At 39.8% G+C, this 17387-nt stretch overlaps 1 protein-coding gene across 2 annotated transcripts; it reads right to left on the reverse strand.

Annotated features, from left to right (window-relative positions):
* Positions 1 to 1687: 1687 nt before the first annotated feature.
* On the reverse strand, positions 1688 to 6031 carry LOC123469776. 2 transcript variants are annotated; one of them, XM_045169067.1, is made up of 7 exons: positions 5821 to 6031; positions 4188 to 5731; positions 3785 to 4124; positions 3607 to 3714; positions 3303 to 3530; positions 2610 to 3206; positions 1688 to 2548 (listed from the first exon to the last, which is right to left on the reverse strand). In XM_045169067.1, exons 5-7 carry the CDS (start codon positions 3370 to 3372, stop codon positions 1965 to 1967), a joined length of 1251 nt encoding a protein of 416 aa, XP_045025002.1. In that variant the 5' UTR covers positions 3373 to 3530; positions 3607 to 3714; positions 3785 to 4124; positions 4188 to 5731; positions 5821 to 6031; the 3' UTR covers positions 1688 to 1964. The 2 variants fall into 2 exon arrangements, with proteins under 2 accessions (XP_045025002.1, XP_045025001.1); XM_045169066.1 differs by having other exon boundaries at positions 4188 to 6031.
* Positions 6032 to 17387: the final 11356 nt, after the last annotated feature.

A 17387-nucleotide genomic window follows, 5' to 3' on the forward strand; every position in this document is an offset into this window, starting at 1 on the left:
TGCTTTCCATCACGTCGCACAGCCATCCAAATAGCAAAACCGACTCCCGTCTTTCGAATTTACCGGGAATTTTGGATGTCGGTACAGTTACACGCCTTCGCAAGAGCGGATACATATTGTCTTTTAATTGATTTAGCTATAGGCCAAGCAAGCGGACGTTTAACAGTGCGTGATTCACCTTGCAAAATAGAAAGTGGGTCTGTGGTGACCGAGTTGGTTATCTAATAGCAAGACCAGACCAAAATTGTTGGGGAATAGCTGGTCATAAAATTCTGAAAGGAAACTACCTTAATATATCTAGCCCCAAAGTATACTAGAGTTCTTTTATTGAGCATTTATATGTACATTTAATTCCAGGGGAGACGATATACTGTTGTACATCCAAAGGATTGACGACCGCATTTCGTTGTAAGGATCCATTTCGTTTTTTTTTATGGGTTAGATTTGCCTTGTCTTTATTAGCGCACTACGTGGACATCTTCACCCTCGTTAAATGGAAATGACCTAGAAGAATTTATGATTTCAGGTTTCCCTTGTCGGTTCTTGGCGTTTGTCCAAAGGCATTTGCAAATCCAATACAAGTAGATGCCTCCCCACCAAAAAAAAAGATTTGTCCGTTGACAGTTGGTCACCCCTCAGCATAATGGAAAGTGCCGTAGGATAATTATGTCTTGCCCCGACGCGTAATCAGTTCCATGACTGACTTCGTCTAAGGTTAATTGATTTATTAAGAATCGAGGAAACTCGCGGTTTGATTCGATCGTCGTCGCCAATGAGTCGAGTAGTTTGACAAAGTGGGCTGAAACGCCATTTTCTGTGGACTTGGGGACCTATTCCCTTTCCTACGTAGTCTTGCACATCCATTTCATGTCATTTATGAGTTTTAAACCGACTCAGAAAAATCAGGATCGAATGTTTCAACCAGACATTTCTGAATCTACGTCTAATTTTTTAAAATCTACATCATTGTTTCATGCTATTGTCAGGTAAATCTGTAATTTCTAGATGTTGGGTTCTTCAGTTCATTCACAAACCATAATCATTAGTGAAGGCAACGTTCTATACAACTCACTGCGACTATTCTTCACACTACGACCTCTTTGATGCAATTTTTGCTTTAAATATTCCTGGTGGATGGGCCGAACAATTTACCAAGAAAACACAGTTGGAAATTTCGCAGTAACACAAGGGGCTAAGGAAATTACGCTGAATCGACATCGGTCTTCAAAAGTTATTGCTCATTGAATAGGGAAATAAAATTCATTTGCATTTGAAGAATGGCACACGCAGTTGCATTCATTGATGTCACACAAAACCACACCCATTCCGGTGCCCAAAGTTATACGCCTCGCTAGTGCGTCATCAAAAGAAAGTAAATGGTATTAATGTGTCTCCGTTTCGTGGGTTGTCTCCAAGGGGTTCGACACTCAAAAAATACCCACACGCATGTCCCTAAAAAAAATATAAAAACGCGCGAAACGGTTTTTTCCTCCCTCTTTTACCAGATTTTCTTATTGTTTTCTTGCCTCCAAAAATTTCCATAACCACTTTTTGTCTTCCAAATTCCCAGCTTCTTCCCCAAAAAGTGGAAAATAACTTTTTATTCTCCATTTTTACTTTTTTTCGCTTTTCCCCCTATTTTTCACTTTTCTAATTTTTTTGTTTTAAAATAAGAGACCAGCTGAAGTGTAGTGAGTCGGAATAGTTTATTTAGTCCCTTGATAATGTCATGTCCTTGAGAAAATTTGATAGTTGGTTAACTGTTGCATTGGTAAAAAACAATTGTTTTGAACCTTGGGCATCAAACGTAAATGTTGGAGAAGGACAACTACAAATATACGAAACACAAGGGTGAAAACCATGATGGACATGTACTTCGATTAATTTTCCCGAAAATATAGATTGATTTATATCTAGTTTATACCATATGCAGAGTACCCCAACCTCATGGTCTTTTTGATCAACTATCCATTCAAACATGGAAATAGATTTTTTAGTGCTGTTAAAGTATGCAAAAGAGAGAACTCGCCCCAAAAAAAACCATTCCCTTCCAAATTCCGAAAAAGACACCAGTCTCCAATTTGTACAACTTTTCGAGTTGAAACAGAAGTTATTTTTAATTTTCTTCTTTCGGAAAAATTTGCCAACTGCATGACTCGTAAAGTGCGATCATTGCTTAATCGCCGAACTGAATTTTCACAAAACCACACGACCGCGCTTTTTTTAACGACAATTTGCGATCCATTATTACAAATGATACTAGCAAAAGCGCTAGACTCAAGCTGGCGAGAAACCAAATGAGAAAAATCTCTTAGCTGGGCCATTCCAAGAGACTTCAGTACATCTATGTCATATTCATCACCCGCGTCAGGACATGGCTGGACGTTTTCCTCGACCGCTGTTTCTTCTGCACCGGAGTCATCCAACTCCAACAGCAAGTTGCTATCAATCAATGCTGCAGGGTGTTCCTTATCTTTTCGAGACACATTGATTCGTTGAACTAGTTCTTGATTGAACATAAATTTCTTTTTTCCTCTCATTTTCACACCTAAAAATCCAATCATATAAGAATATTACAAAATGTTTTATTGTCTCGAGAATTTTTTTACCTAATAATTGAAACTGATGGTCAACATCTACCATGGCCTTGCGAATTATACGTTCGATTTCCTCATCGGAGGGTAAATGAGAAGGAAGATTGAAAGAAATATTTTTGCCATCGTCTTGGCTCTGGTCTTCAAAAGCATGAGTAAACCTCGGGAAATAAACTCCATCGTTTTCTCCTTCTCCCAGAAGTTGGTTTGCGGCATCCGCTCTCTCGCTACGACTGAAAAAACCTTTTCCACTTAAATTTACTTGGGTCGATTCTGTTGAAGTCAACGACCGGACAAGTCGAAAAAAAGATTCGCAGCTCTGACTCCCAAAATGCCACGGCCGAAACAGATGAGGAGTTCCATTCTCTCTTAGTCTCCTTGATATGAGGACTAAGGAGTGGGCATTTATCTCAACACACATGTACGCGTTGAGGGTGATGAAATTAATATCTAGTTTGTATCCGTTTTCTTGAAGCCAATGTCGCCAATACCGTAAAGCGAGACAAGAATACCATATTCCATATATTCTGTCTAGTGGTGATAAGCTTTTATCCAAATAACTTGCTGTTATTAGTCTCATTAGCTTAAGATAGAAGCACGTTACTTCTGAACCTGATGAAATAATATACATACAACAAGATATATAGTTGACGTCAGACCATTCACAATTTTCTATTTTCTAACTATGATTTTATAAAAAAGTTATACCTGCTACTTTGTCGCACAGAATATCAGTGACACAAGGGTCACACAGTCTTCTTACAGCATCGTAATTCATTTTGTCGTGCAAATTTAGATCACCATTTTTTAAGTGGTGCTGCCCTTTGGTAACTTCTGTTAAGAGTTGTTCAAGGTCAGACACCGAAGCAATCCCTTTACCTATTGTGAGAAATGTAGCTCGGTCTCTTTTCAGTAACCGCGTTCGAAATTTTGCGCCTGTATGCGAACAATTGAAAATAAGCTCCGTCTGCATTATAAATACTAAGAAAATGTTCGGCGTTCGGAATTGTACCTATGTGAACTGTGTCTTGTACTGGCACTGCACTGTTTATTACATCGGCGGCGAAAAAATCCCATTGTCGTTTCAGTAGCCAACCCGTTTCGTCAGCTATTTGTTGTGCTGCATAAAGAGAAAATACTTGCCATCACATTATTTTACTTTTCTTAAAATAACTACTTATATACCGTACCGCTTCTGCCTTTTTTTGTCGTGAGAGACGGGGGGAAGCGCACCTAAATTCAAAACTTGGCGCATCATTTTCATTTCTCTACTGTCTCCGTCTGCGGAATATGTAAGCATTCGGATTCCCAACTTGTTTAGTTCGGCTTCAATATAATTAGCCCTGTGCTTAACATCGTCTGCCGTAAATCTGTTGTTTGAACAGAAAGAAGCAATCCGGATAGCCGGGATTTGCTCATCCATGGTTTGCGCCATAACAGTGATAACCACAGCTGCACGTTCATATTTTTCGAATAAATTAACAATATCCTCGGCGGTCCTGACAGAAGAAGCTAGCGAATCGGGAAATCCTGCGAATATTTAGTTTTAATGAAAACATTCATAATACATAGAAAAGAACAGAAAATTAATACCATTGCATCGCAGCGGAAGACTAAATCCAATGACTCTGTTTGTCCTTTTATCGTATTCTCTCTGTCCGACGATGGCTGTTCCGTCTTCCGCAATGGAAACGACTGGTGGCAGTCTATGTTTATCCAAAATTTCTTTAAGTAACGCAACATTTACTTCTCCTTCGGGTACTGATTTGTGAAACGAGGATAATTTTCTCTCAATAGTTCTGCAACTAGGAAATATTCCTTCAAAATTAGCACTTAACACTTCATAAAATTTACGACCACCCTGAATATAACTGTACATGGCAAAATGTAATAGTCCAATATCCTTGTCGTAACGATATCCACCAGGTTTTTTTTAATTTGAACGCTAGCTTGAATGTTCAAGCGTTGAAGCAATGTTCTTCTTGAGCTTGAGTCTTTTGATTGCGTTTTCTGGACAGAGTACGACTCACTACTGCTGTCCGTTACTGAAAACCTGGCTCTCATTAGAAGGCAAGTTAGAAGGTTCCGACCCGACAGTTTCTGATGAAGATGCTCCGGAGCAAAGTCTATTAGGTTGTGATTGTGAAATTTGGGCTTGATTACTTTGACCACTGGTTCCTGGGGTTGCCCCATGACTTGTAGCATCATGACCGTGCTTCCTTTTGTGGAAATTATTGATGTGATTCACATAAGCAGAAAATTTCCAGCCGACATGTTTGTCACCATTTACGTTAAACGGCGCTATTTTACACGTAGAACAAGTAATTTTAGGCTGTTCGCTTTCATGATTGTCAATCGTCCATTTAATAGACGGTAAATCCCACGTATCACGAAGTTTGCTTTTTGAAATCCAATTGAATAAGTATTCCTGTAACGATTTTCCCTTTCGTCTTATCACGCGTGTAGTATTTTGTGTTTCTTCAAGTGTTCCTTCTAACGTAACGTTTGTCATATCACTTTGGCCTTCTGAAACATTTGCAGCACGACTTACGACTCGCATCACAGAATCTATGGGAAGAACATTAGTAGGGCTAACTTCTTGTAATCCTCCATTCACAGGCATATCAGCCAAGCCATCAGCACTGTTATTTTTTTTCTCCCTGACTCTGATGAACTGAAGGTAGACACTCTCTTTCTTTTGCGTCCTGATGACGGTAAAATGTCATAGGAAAAGTTTTCTTGACTTCGCGCTGTTATTTTTTGAGCAGTGTCAACAACATCAGCAATTAAAGCTTTTTCTCCTGGCATAAAACTAAACTTCGAAGGAATTTTTGCAAACATTTCTCCAAAAATGCTGACTTTCTCAGCTTCGGGTAAGTCAGCAACGTAATCTACATCAGCAAGGATTGTTCTTACAAAATGTTCTAATTCAGCACAATCGGGATTTATTCGAGCCAAAGTACGAAAAGAACTATAACCGAGCTTTAATAATATGCACTTGATTTTTGGGGTAACATTTATGTCAAATTCTGTATGCAGAATAGAAAAAACACAGTTTTCCCCCATTTTCGTCACTCTTGGCACTAGATCGCAGATACAGGTGTTCAGAACCGCACGACAAAGTAGTCTACATTCAACTGAAACAAACCAAATATGCGAAAATTCTACTTTTTTTCCGAAAAGATTCATTTTTTTCACTTTTTTCAATTTTTTTTCACTTTTTTACCTCTTACTTCTCAAAGTGACGAAAAATAAATTTTTAGTCGCCACTTCCCCTTTTTTTCTCATTTGGACTATATCATATTGGGGCGTTTCAAGCATCTTTTTCTTCTCTTTTATTTGTAGAACTGATTCCCGCGCATCAAATTTTTTCATTTTCTAGTCCTTTTTTGAGTGTCGAACCCCTTGGTTGTCTCCTCACAAAAATAGGAAATAAAAAAGATTCAATGCTGGCTGATTGTTGTGATTCCGTGGCAATTGATTCTAAGGTCTAAATATACGGTAGCCCGTTGGGGCGGAAGAGAATCAGAAAAAAAGAGTCGGGCGACTAGCCAAATAATACTCATCCGCGGTTGTAATGGATAAACAAACATAAAAGGGTGAAGAAAGTCAATAGAGAACGACAGCACCAGTAGGTATATTAGATGACACACACACACACACACACACACACACACACATAAAATGGGGAATAAAAGATCAAATAGGTCTACTTGACTTCCTAACAAGATTTTAGGCTCACCTCCAAGAAAAGGAAGGAAAATAATATTGTGGTTACAATATCCAATTCTCTCTTCGCCAACGCGTTCCCGGCACGAAAAATGTAAATGCCGGCGATATAGCGTTACCTATATCATCTATGCGGGTACACAAAATTTGGTTATTCTTTTATATTTATTCAGTTTTTGTTTCGGTTTCTCCTGTCTCGATTTTCCAAACATCAACACCAGATAGGGGAGTATAGAGACAGTGAAAAATGGTTGGGGTTTTTTGCGCTGACAAAACCGTGCAGTGGATCTATGCTTCATCGAGAGGGACATGTCAGTTCATGTGATCTAGTCGACGGGTTTGATGATTGCGATAAAAATCAGGCGAGACGACAGTTTCACTTTTTTTGCTTTGTCTTTTGCTTGCCCGTATCTCGTTTTCATACTGTTTTGACTATGAACACGTCAGGTTTAATATTTCCTCCCTTTCACATACCCCCAGCGGCTTGATTGATTTCCTCTCCACCACCATACTTTATAGCATCCAGAAATGACAGCGAAGTTTGCGCTTCGTGACGTGATTCGTAACGCACGACATTATAAACTGACCCACTTGATTCAGTTCACCATTATCCTGTCCTTATTTAAACAGTAAATAAAATTTGGAGCTAGAACAAGGATGGCGCTAAGCCTTGAGAGTGGACACGTTTCCTATTTGAATTCAAAATGATAATGAGTCGAAGAATGGAGTCAACCGCCCCATTTGTTCGACAATCAGAAACAATCAGTTTGTCCCGCGTTCAGTGACGCTATTGGGAATGAAACCAAAATTGCGTCATGCACATTAACGTCCCTGGCAAGAGTTAGAGATAAATTCATCGCCGTTAACGAGCTTTAAACTCAAAATGGCCAAGAGGATAACTTTGCGACCCTTATATGCTCGTTTATCTATGTCTCATTTGACCTTTTTTTCTCCTCAATCTTTCTGTCGCCATAATTCCACGACAAAAAAGTTCATTTCTGCTTCATATGGATGCCGGCGCTTTATGGTCGTTTAACACGAAAGGAACTCTGTTATTAGGTTCGTTAGTGCGATACGCGAACGCCCTTTCACGCCTGCTCAGAGGCATTATTCTTGAGTAAACTTGACTGGTATTGCAGTTAGAAGTAAATTGAAAAACCTCTTGTTTCGATAAGGACTTGATCATCAATTTATCAGTTTCATTATAATTTTTTACACCGGACAGTCGGTAATGCTCTTTCACGCTTTCTTCCGCCATATCGTTCGGTCGGTTCACTCACGCTAGCTTCTTTTCGGGAAACGTGAATGTGCTTTTTTACTTTCTCGTTAGATGGCAAAGAGAGTCAATTCCGCAAGAAAATAAAATAAAAACTACCAACAAAGGCTTGAGGCAGAGGAGGATTTACTGAATTTACTGTCGAAATTAAGGTCACAATAATTTCTTTCTGATCGCAAAATGACATAGAAATTTCAAAGAATTCTGTTAATGCATTACACACGGAACGTTGCGTAACTTAAAGCGGTGGGCATCTGATACTTGATCACCTAAGGACACGATCACATTGATTCGAAGAAAGAAAACTGCTTTTCATTCGCAGGATTTTCACGCTTCTCATGTGGTTTATCAAACGTGGCGTCTTTGTTTGCGCTACCGTTGTGTAACTAAGATCAATGTCACATGAAAAGGATACGAAATGGTGGCGGTGAAAGTGAAAGTTCGCCCACTGATGGTCTCGTGTCATCACGAGAAGAGTTAACAAATCACGCGGGCGTGCAGAAAAATTATGCTAAACGTCAGGTGGTGGTCGATGGCTCACGCTTTATTATTATCATATAGACGATAATGATGAAGCTGAAAATGATAAGACGCCGACTCACTGTCCTTGCAGCTTATGTTGTAATACTTGTTGTGAGAGACACACATTCTGTACAAGTAGGCGCTGTCTGACATGAAATGAAATGAAAACAGGATTTAAAAAAAAGAGGACACAGACAACAGTTGGGAAGAGTCGGCTTGATATTCTGACCGAGACCATTGAATGAACAAATATTGACACAGGGCCTTAAATTTCACTACCTAAGGCCTTACTCTTCTTTCATTCGTATAGATATTTGCAATGGAGGGCAACGTTAAACAAACTGCAGCATATAGCATTAGCCAGTGTTCAAAAGAAAGCTGTTCCATCAAACAGTTCCGTTTGAAACTGTAATACCGTGAAATTTCGCTTGCATTCATGGGATTCGTGTTTTGGCTACAAATAGAAATGGGACGTCATTGCCTGAAAAAGAAAACGACGAGAAAAGACTAGAAACATGTTTTGCTTTGGTAGATAGTTAAATAGTGTGTTTTATATATACTTTCTTGTCAAAACGTTTGGCTTATTTCAGCGACATTGTTGGGTTGGCCTTATGATTCTTGCCTTGATCTTTGATTCCGATTAATTCAAAAACTACACAATTAATGGGAAAACTACTATTTTATTGTGGATCAGGATTCAATTTTTTATCATGAACCTGAAGTAGAATTTTGATCACATCGAAGAAAATTTCGTGGCATCGATAAACAGGAATGGACTTGATCAACCAGACGTTTATGATCGACATTACAGGTCATCATAATCTCTATATCTTTAGACGACTGAAAACGCCTTGTGTCACGTTTCTTTTTCTTTTCCCGCGCCATATAATCACGAATCGAATTTCACTTGGCCGCGGCTAGCGGGAGACGCCTCCCACTAGTAGTACATATACACAGCCGCCGAAGAATGGCCTACAAACTTGGCGCAATGGAGCGGACGCACGTCTGCCGAAAGGTTTCCGCCTTTAGTTCAATGGTCTTTGCTTTTGTCTTTATCATCGCCAATCCATTCGGATTGCTATCGGTCCCTTCAACAGTTCGACCACCATCAACTTAGTAACATTCGATATCGTCTGCTGGCCATATACTATTGCCATCTCCTTATTCTTCCTCTTCTTTATCCCTCGTTTTCCTGCCGACAGTTTAAGCATAGGGCCGAAGCTTTTGAAAAAAAAAAGAACAGACCGTCTTCCTAGACAGCGTGTTCTTTTCGTTTGCCATCATCCGACAAAGTGTTTCGACTTTACCAGGAAGAAAACAAGACCAGCACCGATATAATAGTGTTAAGGCAGAGAGCGCTGCAAAGTTGGTTCTCTTTAAAGACACGCGAGTTTTACGACCAACTTCCGAGTGCAACGAAAAAAAAACACAAAAATAATAATAATAAAAAGCAATGGCAAAAAGCTGAAGGGTTCCTGGTTCCTCCCTCTTGCGCAAGACATCGGATGGGCACCCGAGTTGCTCGACACAACTTTTTGTTTGTGTCCGATTCTATTTGTTTTGTTGGTTTGTTGGTTTCTTTGACGATGTTCGGAGAAGAGCAATAGGCCGCTGGCGCGCTCGACTTGTTCCTTGACGTTTTTCTTCCGTTTCGTCTTGTTTGCGTTCGCCTCGTAGCCATGGACGAACCGATCGCTCTTCGATCTCCCATTGTTTAAAGGCATCCCTCAGCGACGAGAGGATGTCGAGAGGCTTACAAGATGTGGTTCAATGGCTTCTACATCATTTCCTTTTGTCTATTCCCAAATTTTCACATTCAAAATACGAAATCTCGCCCTAAACAGACTTCAGTTTTCCTTTATCGGCCGTCTCCGAGATCTATCAATCTATCGCTTGTTTTCACGTTATTAGTTGCCTATTTGCTTCGTGAAACATTCGTTTACCGTCTAACCATTTCTCCTATATAGCCCTAAAAAAAAAAAAAAAACGGATCTTTATCGATGATGGACTTGTTTGGCTTGCGGGTTCTTTTTTCGTCATCAATATCATCAAACTGACGCAGTATACACACGATCTCTTATGCAAAATCGATAATTGCGTACCCAAAATTTCTAAAAGAAAAATCCGGGAAACCGAATTTCTGACATAACAACGTAAAAGGGTCGTGACTAAAAATTGGGGTCGACAAAAGTGTCGTTGCGGCACAGGCTGATGACTGAACGGGAAGGGCCTCAGCTGACGCTCTGTTAACATATAGTAGATAGTCTAGTAAGTAAAAAAAATAAAAACGAAAACTCTTTTCCCAGTTGAAGCAAAACGATTATTGTTCTCGCTCTTCTTGTTTTTTCTCGTCTATATAGTAGCGAGGCGTTCTGTCTATGTCTCTCTTTTGTCTTGACTTTTCCCTTTTTTATATCCAATCTTTTATTTTCCTAGTTTTTTTCACGCTCGGTTGTTGCAATTGAATCAGAGAATTCCTCACCACTCACACACCAAACTGCCTTTTTCACCCTCGGGAGCCAATTTCATCCACTAATTGCTGTGGCTCTTTGGTTCCGAGCTCCGCCCTGATTCCCTCTTCTGCCCTCATCAGTCTCCCGATCTGGATTTCACGTCACGACGCAGGGGCCTCTCGGCACGATCGCCAAATCAAAGACAGAAAAAACCAAAAAGCCTCTCCTATCAAACACACAGACAAAACAACAAATATAATAATCGTGATAATCAAAAGTCAATCGGATGAAAAAGACACACGTCGTTGCTCGCGCTTGTGCCTCACCATCGTTGTTCCAACTCTTCATTATCTCGTTGGATCGCTTATTCCTCAATTCCTGTTGCATCGACTTTCATTTTCTATTATTATTTTTTTTTTCCATCCCGCATCCCAACCATTCACTACATGCCTTGCTGTCGGTCAAGTTCCCCTTTTTTTTTGTTTACTGTGGAATAACAAGACAAAGAAAGAGGAGAAAGATTTGTTTCCTATTAAGATTGGATCACAATTTTTTGTTTTTTTTTGTTCTTCGCAACTCTCTTGTGGGCCACCAAATCCTGCCGAAGATTAACGGGATTGAATTGCGTAAATGTCGTTGCAACTATTCAAGAGTCGGCAGGACGTATCGGCCTAGAAGCTCAAAGGATGATGGCATTTCGATTTCACACTTGGATAACCAAACAGAAGCCAAACGGGAGCGCCATCCCCGTCACTGTTGATACACAGTGTCACTTAGCCCGCCAATTTCATGAAATTTGAATTCAATTCCTCTTGGTACTAGACGATGCACGAGTTTGTGGGGTAGAAAAAAAGGAAAGTTATCAAGTGTTAGAACCAGCTATTATTTATTTCCGGATTTAAAATTTCATAGAAAAAGGGAAAATGTGTCATTCCATTAGAAGTTTGAGAAGTGAAAGCCGTTTTTCCCGTTCATTTCATGTCAAAAACTGGTGACGAAGTAAAAGGGTTAAATGTTGCAAATGGGAAGTTTGTCGGCCCTTATGCCAAATGTCATGAATATTCTAATGTGATTCCAGAACCTCGACCTGCCGGCACAAAAGAAACGCAATCGAATCAGGGCCAATAAATGACACGACTTTCTATTCATCTTCATTTCCGTCGCAGACATCAAACGCTCAGTTTTCAATATTTTTTTCTTTTCTTCAAAAAGATCAAATGAATAAAACGAAATGGAAATGAATAGAAGGCCCAAAGCCAAAAATAAATCTATCCATCCTTTAGTTGCTGATTCGGATATATACTACAAGGATTAAACTGCGTACTACGAGCACTCCACCCAATTAAAGATGAACGCTCGTGTAACAGATGATTGATCGGTATAGTCTCCATCATTTTTACCATTTTAAAATTCCCAGCACCGCTTGGCTTACGTAATTCAACCGAAGACATTTAATTGATTTGCAGAGTTGTAGGTCTCTAGTAGACTAGTAGTGATGTTTTGTACAGTAGTTATGTATTTTATGGGCACAATAAATCGCAATTATTGTACCTCAGAGTACGAATCCAAGTGGATCGCGCTGGTTATAGACTTACCGCTATAAGAGGAAAATGTCGGATGTATGTACGATAAACAATTCCACTGACTTTCATACAATCAAACAGACGATGGAACATAATTTTTTCCATTTGACTGGCAGAAAATGGAAAATCCTTCTTGTCAGATGGCAGCGACGTGGCATCAAAGACACTTATATAATAGGACGCGCAGGAGAAGTTTGTCTTACTCGGGATTTCAACCGTCAAGGGAGTGTAACGAAGTGGGTCGGGCGAAGAAGCGGCAACTGAGAAAGTAGACAGGATTACACACAAGAACTTGAGAGTTGCATCGAAATCCTGCCGCAGCATCATTTTGATTTGAAATATACGCGACTGGGAGACAACTCGTAAGCCTCCGCCCCCTTTCGCTATTACGGCGATGAGCAACAATCTCGCGGGACGTGTGTGCGTGTGGCATGTAATTATTGTTGTTCCCTATTGTGGTGATGTAGAGATTTCTATCGGATGTAAACATTCCGCTTCTTTTCGGTATATATAGAAACGAAATTTCATGGCGGAATAGAATTGTCAGTTAAGTGAACCATAAGGACGGACATGGTGTGTCTGCTGATGACGGTATATTTAATCTTGTTAAATACGCGCATCTTGCTGCCCTTGATCTTTTTAAATATACATCGATTTAGGCTGTAATAGATTATGCATACTGGAAAATCCTGGAGTTTACAGCAGCTGACATTTATTTCTTTGTTACTTCAAGCCTTGCGCAATCATTTTATTGCAATTCCTCTTTTTATTTATGAATTTTTTTTTTCTGGGGGGGGAGGGGAGGGGTTCCATCGTTCGACTATTGGTTGTCATAGTGCGAGTTCGACTCTGATCGACTGAGATTGCTTTGAGAGAAAACGAATTGCTTTATGCATAATGATTAGATAGAAGAATAAAAATGTGTTTTGGTTTATAGAAGCGCAGCTGATTCATATGCAGAAATCCGGGAATTCGTCCAACCCATTTTGTTCATTTAAAAAAATTTGAATACACAAAATCACCTCAGATGAATAGAGAGAGAAAAAAAAAACTGTGGTTATTGGATAAAAGATTCTAAAAGATTGGGGAGGCAAAGACTGAATAAATATATAGAAATGCTCAACTATAGACGAAGCAGTGCCTTGCATATATAGAACACAAATTGAGCATTAAGTGTGGAACGGGCGTGTTCCAGCTATCAAACATGCTAGGCATGTATAGCACAGAAAAGAAGTTCGTTCTTGAAAAATACAAAAAATCGATCTGTCAGCACCTTAACGTCACTTATGATTGTTGGCACGGTAGGGTTGATGATTGTATGCGATATGAACATCTGAATTCTTGGGTCGTCTTTCAATATGAATTCTACAGAAAGTGGCTTATATAAGTGGCGATTGGTCATAACCACCTTCAAAATACAATATACGAATGTTAACGAACCCATTTGATGTGCCACATACGATAGCTATAGGAAAATAATTTTAATTAGAACTCGAGCAGAAGAATACAAAATTTGCCAATGAATTCCAAACAGAATCCGTATAGATTGGCCGCATAACCAACAACACCAGCACGTTTCATTAAACAATCAAACTGAAATGAATCCACGTAACTGGAAGACGTTTGCTATATTAGAAGACCAGAGATTCCCCACGCAGTGATGAGTTCGGGACGTGTTTTTTTATTTTTATTTTATAGGTTGCATTTTTCTTTCCAATTAGTCAAGCGACATCCTAAATGAATAGCTCAACAAATCCTTCTATATTGACAATCCGACCGACATTTCAAGAAGGACAAGACGCAACCCGCTGTGCTATTACGACCAATCCAACGCTGATGAAACTGACGGTATCGTAAGGACGAAAAAATATGTTCGCCTAACATGTCCTAACCCAAAGTAAAGTAGCCCCATGTATTTCCCCATGGCATCTTAGCAGTTTACGACGCATGGTTACGACCGTGTTCCATTTGCCATATATAAGGCTATACACAATCACCTCGGCTGGGCATTCAAGTCAGGACAACGTATGTGTGTGTAATACTGTGTTGTTTACACCTTCTCTTTATCCAAACCCTCTGCTCATTTCTGATCCATTTTCACTTAGCTGCTGTCCTCTTGTCCGTTTGTTTGTTTCACTTTCGTTAAAGGTCAAAACCCCGACGTATAAAAAAGAAAAAAAGCTTCAAATGGCCCATCCGTTTTTCTTTTCCTCTTTGGCAAAGCAATCCAGAAAGTATAACTTACGTTAAATAAAGAAAATCAAAGCTAAAAGCCAACATAAAAGGCACGAAAAAAAAACAAAACAAAAACAATATGAAACTGCTAATAAATTAGACTACGATGATGATGGCAAACGGATTTGAAGCCAATAACGTGGAACGATGTGGATCTTCAATCTTTTGCTTCTCACGAGGCGTTATAGGCATCTCTGATTAAATTTCGATATCAAAGGCAGAGAAGAAAAAGAAAAAATACTTTCAATAATTGAATATTGCAACTGAGCGATTAGCTGTAACGCGTTCCAGCATCCCCAATCTCTCGTATATTAAACGCAATGATACGCGAGAGCGCAAACTTTTTAAATAGGTGTTTTTTCCCCTATTTGCTGCATGAATAAATATAAGGCTTCCGTAATATAGGAAGTTATATCATCCTTCGGTGCAAGGGCGACTGATCTTGTTGGCTGTCTCATAACCACATTGGAAGCAACACTTATCTTTATTTGCAGCACTGAGGAACGTGGGTGAGCGTAGGACGATACGGGGGTGGGCATCTTTTCTTGGCGTTTGCAACACTTCGAGAGGGGGGAAACGGGAAGGATATCTATATATATACGTATATATATATATATAAATGATCGAATAGCGAATAAAAAGTGAGATGAAAAGGGTATACCAATTTAGCGGCAAGAACGCGTGCGTGGGTGTCTTTCCGGTCTCATTCGTTCCCCAAACATTAAGAATCGATGCTCTTTTAAACGGAATACACCAAGTTCCCGTATTATCGAGCCATTGCAGAGCTTTAAGTCAAACGGTTTTTCTTTTTCTTTCTTTCCTGTGTGTATATCTAACAGCACTGTATAATGCAGCACTAGTGAGCAAGAACATCCACGCTGACGTCGATGCTATTTACGAGCCACTTAAGCAACTGTTACGTGGCGGGCAGTTTGAATGAGCCGTTAATGTGTTGCTCGATATCATCCTCCATCAAACCAACCCCCACTTTCTCCGGTCGTTAACCGACTTCTTTCTATTCTTTAACTGTTAACTTGGTCACGATCCCGCCAAGAAGCAAGAGGGGAAGCCAGTGTATCCATCATCTATTCGTTTTAGTTGCATATAGCTCCTGATTTGATATATCGCAGCAGCCAGAGCCAGGCCATCTTCACAATCAATTTTTATAGCCGACTAGACGAGGCTGTTAACGATATTAATACAGACGATGGCCATTCAGTTAATGCTCTTCATTCCTATATACAGTATATATGCGGTTGATTTCATGTGTGACTATTGTTTTGCATCGCTCGTCTAATGCGTTAAATATGAGTCATGTTCAATGAGGTGGAAAGCGACTTTGGGGCTTTAGTGAGGGACGTTTTTGTACTGCGTTATGGATTTGCAAATATTGATCAATATCTTCTTTCGCACATTCCCTGGCTGAGGCTTCGTTCCTATAGACAATCGAGTGCAGAAACAAGCAGAGCGCAAAAAAATAAAGGACATTGGAAGACGTGGATATTAGCCACTCGTTTGTTCTTCAACATGTGGGCGTGTTGCCAATGAACCAATCAAAAGTGAATCTTTTATCTGACAGACAATCGCTTGATAGAAGTCGTTATAAACAAATCTGAAATTAATTTAGACCATGAACGCATTTTTAAGCTTCGCGCTCGTAGTGATTGATTTTTTAAACCGTTTATTCTTGTTTTGGGTTGCCGCTACGTTTCCATAATCGATAAAAATTGGCCGAGTGTACTAGACTGTACAAAAACAAGGACGAGCGGCCGTGTGGGTTGCATTTAGATTGCACTACGATGTAGAGATATGGACTCGCGAAGTGTACAATATTGAAGACAAAAAACTAAACAGGAAAAAAAAAAAGGAAAATATAAAAAAGTAGAACTGATTCATTTTTCTTCCGATTGGTTCTTTCTATATTACTCGGAGAATGTATACTACATGGAACACTGGATCGGTAAGAAAAGAAATTCAACTTCCGGGCTTCCGGTGGCCGGCATCTGGCATGAAAACCAGTGGATATCAATCATCCGCCCAAATAATTCGTCCTCACACACCAACACGCGGATGTTTATCGTTATAACTTTACGACATTACGATGAAAAATGGAAAGAAAAAAAAACAAACAAAAGAAATTCTCCACACACGTACACACGCTGTTGTACGAAGGTATATAGTATATATATAGTAATGCATGTCGGATCGTATTACAACAAGCTTGGCAAGCATCACCACTATAGCAATCTATATACAGTAGGTTTACTATATATATATGTTCTTACATCAACATCTTTTCTATTGGTTTTCTAGTTGAACATATTCGCTTGTTCCTTGACAGCCGGAGGGGGGAGAGAGGGGGACATTAAACATAACACGAATGGACTTTGCTTTGTCATCGGAGACGATGCCAGTACAGCCGACCGTGTAAATGTGCTCATAATTCGTTTAGCAAAAACTAATATAGGGTTACACGCGGGAGCAAAAACGTTTTATACCCACCTCGAACTCTAATCAATTGAACGATCGTATTTCATCTGATTCACGTGAAACCAGCATTTATGTTTATATAGTTTCTATATTTCTTCGGAACGGCCGAGTTACCTTCTGCACCTATTTTGGCTTGAATAATCATTTCTTTTTGTATATAGGCCTCCCTGTACGTTGAATTGAGAATCCCTCCCCCCTAAAAAAAAGGACCGAACGCAATGCGCCGTCGCCATCGTCGGCCTCCTGCTGGAGCTCCGGCGAACAACGAAAAGAAAGAGAAGGATGAAATGGAGAAAGAAGAAAAACAAAGGGGATCCCACCGAGTTCTACGTGTGTGCCTGTGCATCAGAGAGCAATGGGGAGGAGGATATTACAAGGAGCCTATGAGTATATAGGTTTGTGTGTGTGCGTATGTAAGGGGGTCCTGGTGGTTGGTGGAGTACTGCACCAGAGAGCGGAATGTATAAGACACAAGGACGGGATTGTCTAGGGGGTGTCTTTGCCT

The sequence above is a fragment of the Daphnia magna genome, linkage group LG2 (genome assembly GCF_020631705.1).
Source record: "Daphnia magna isolate NIES linkage group LG2, ASM2063170v1.1, whole genome shotgun sequence".
Classification (NCBI taxonomy): Eukaryota; Metazoa; Arthropoda; class Branchiopoda; order Diplostraca; family Daphniidae; genus Daphnia; species Daphnia magna.

Bases quoted from the DNA above. Each gene is read 5' to 3' on its own strand.
- LOC123469776 (XM_045169067.1), bottom strand. From the start codon at position 3,372: ATGAATTACGATGCTGTAAGAAGACTGTGTGACCCTTGTGTCACTGAT. The intron at 3,207-3,302 runs GTATAACTTTTT...TTATTTCATCAG, and splicing joins TCTGTGCGACAAAGTAGCAG to GTTCAGAAGTAACGTGCTTC. The intron at 2,549-2,609 runs GTAAAAAAATTC...TTGGATTTTTAG, and splicing joins CCATCAGTTTCAATTATTAG to GTGTGAAAATGAGAGGAAAA.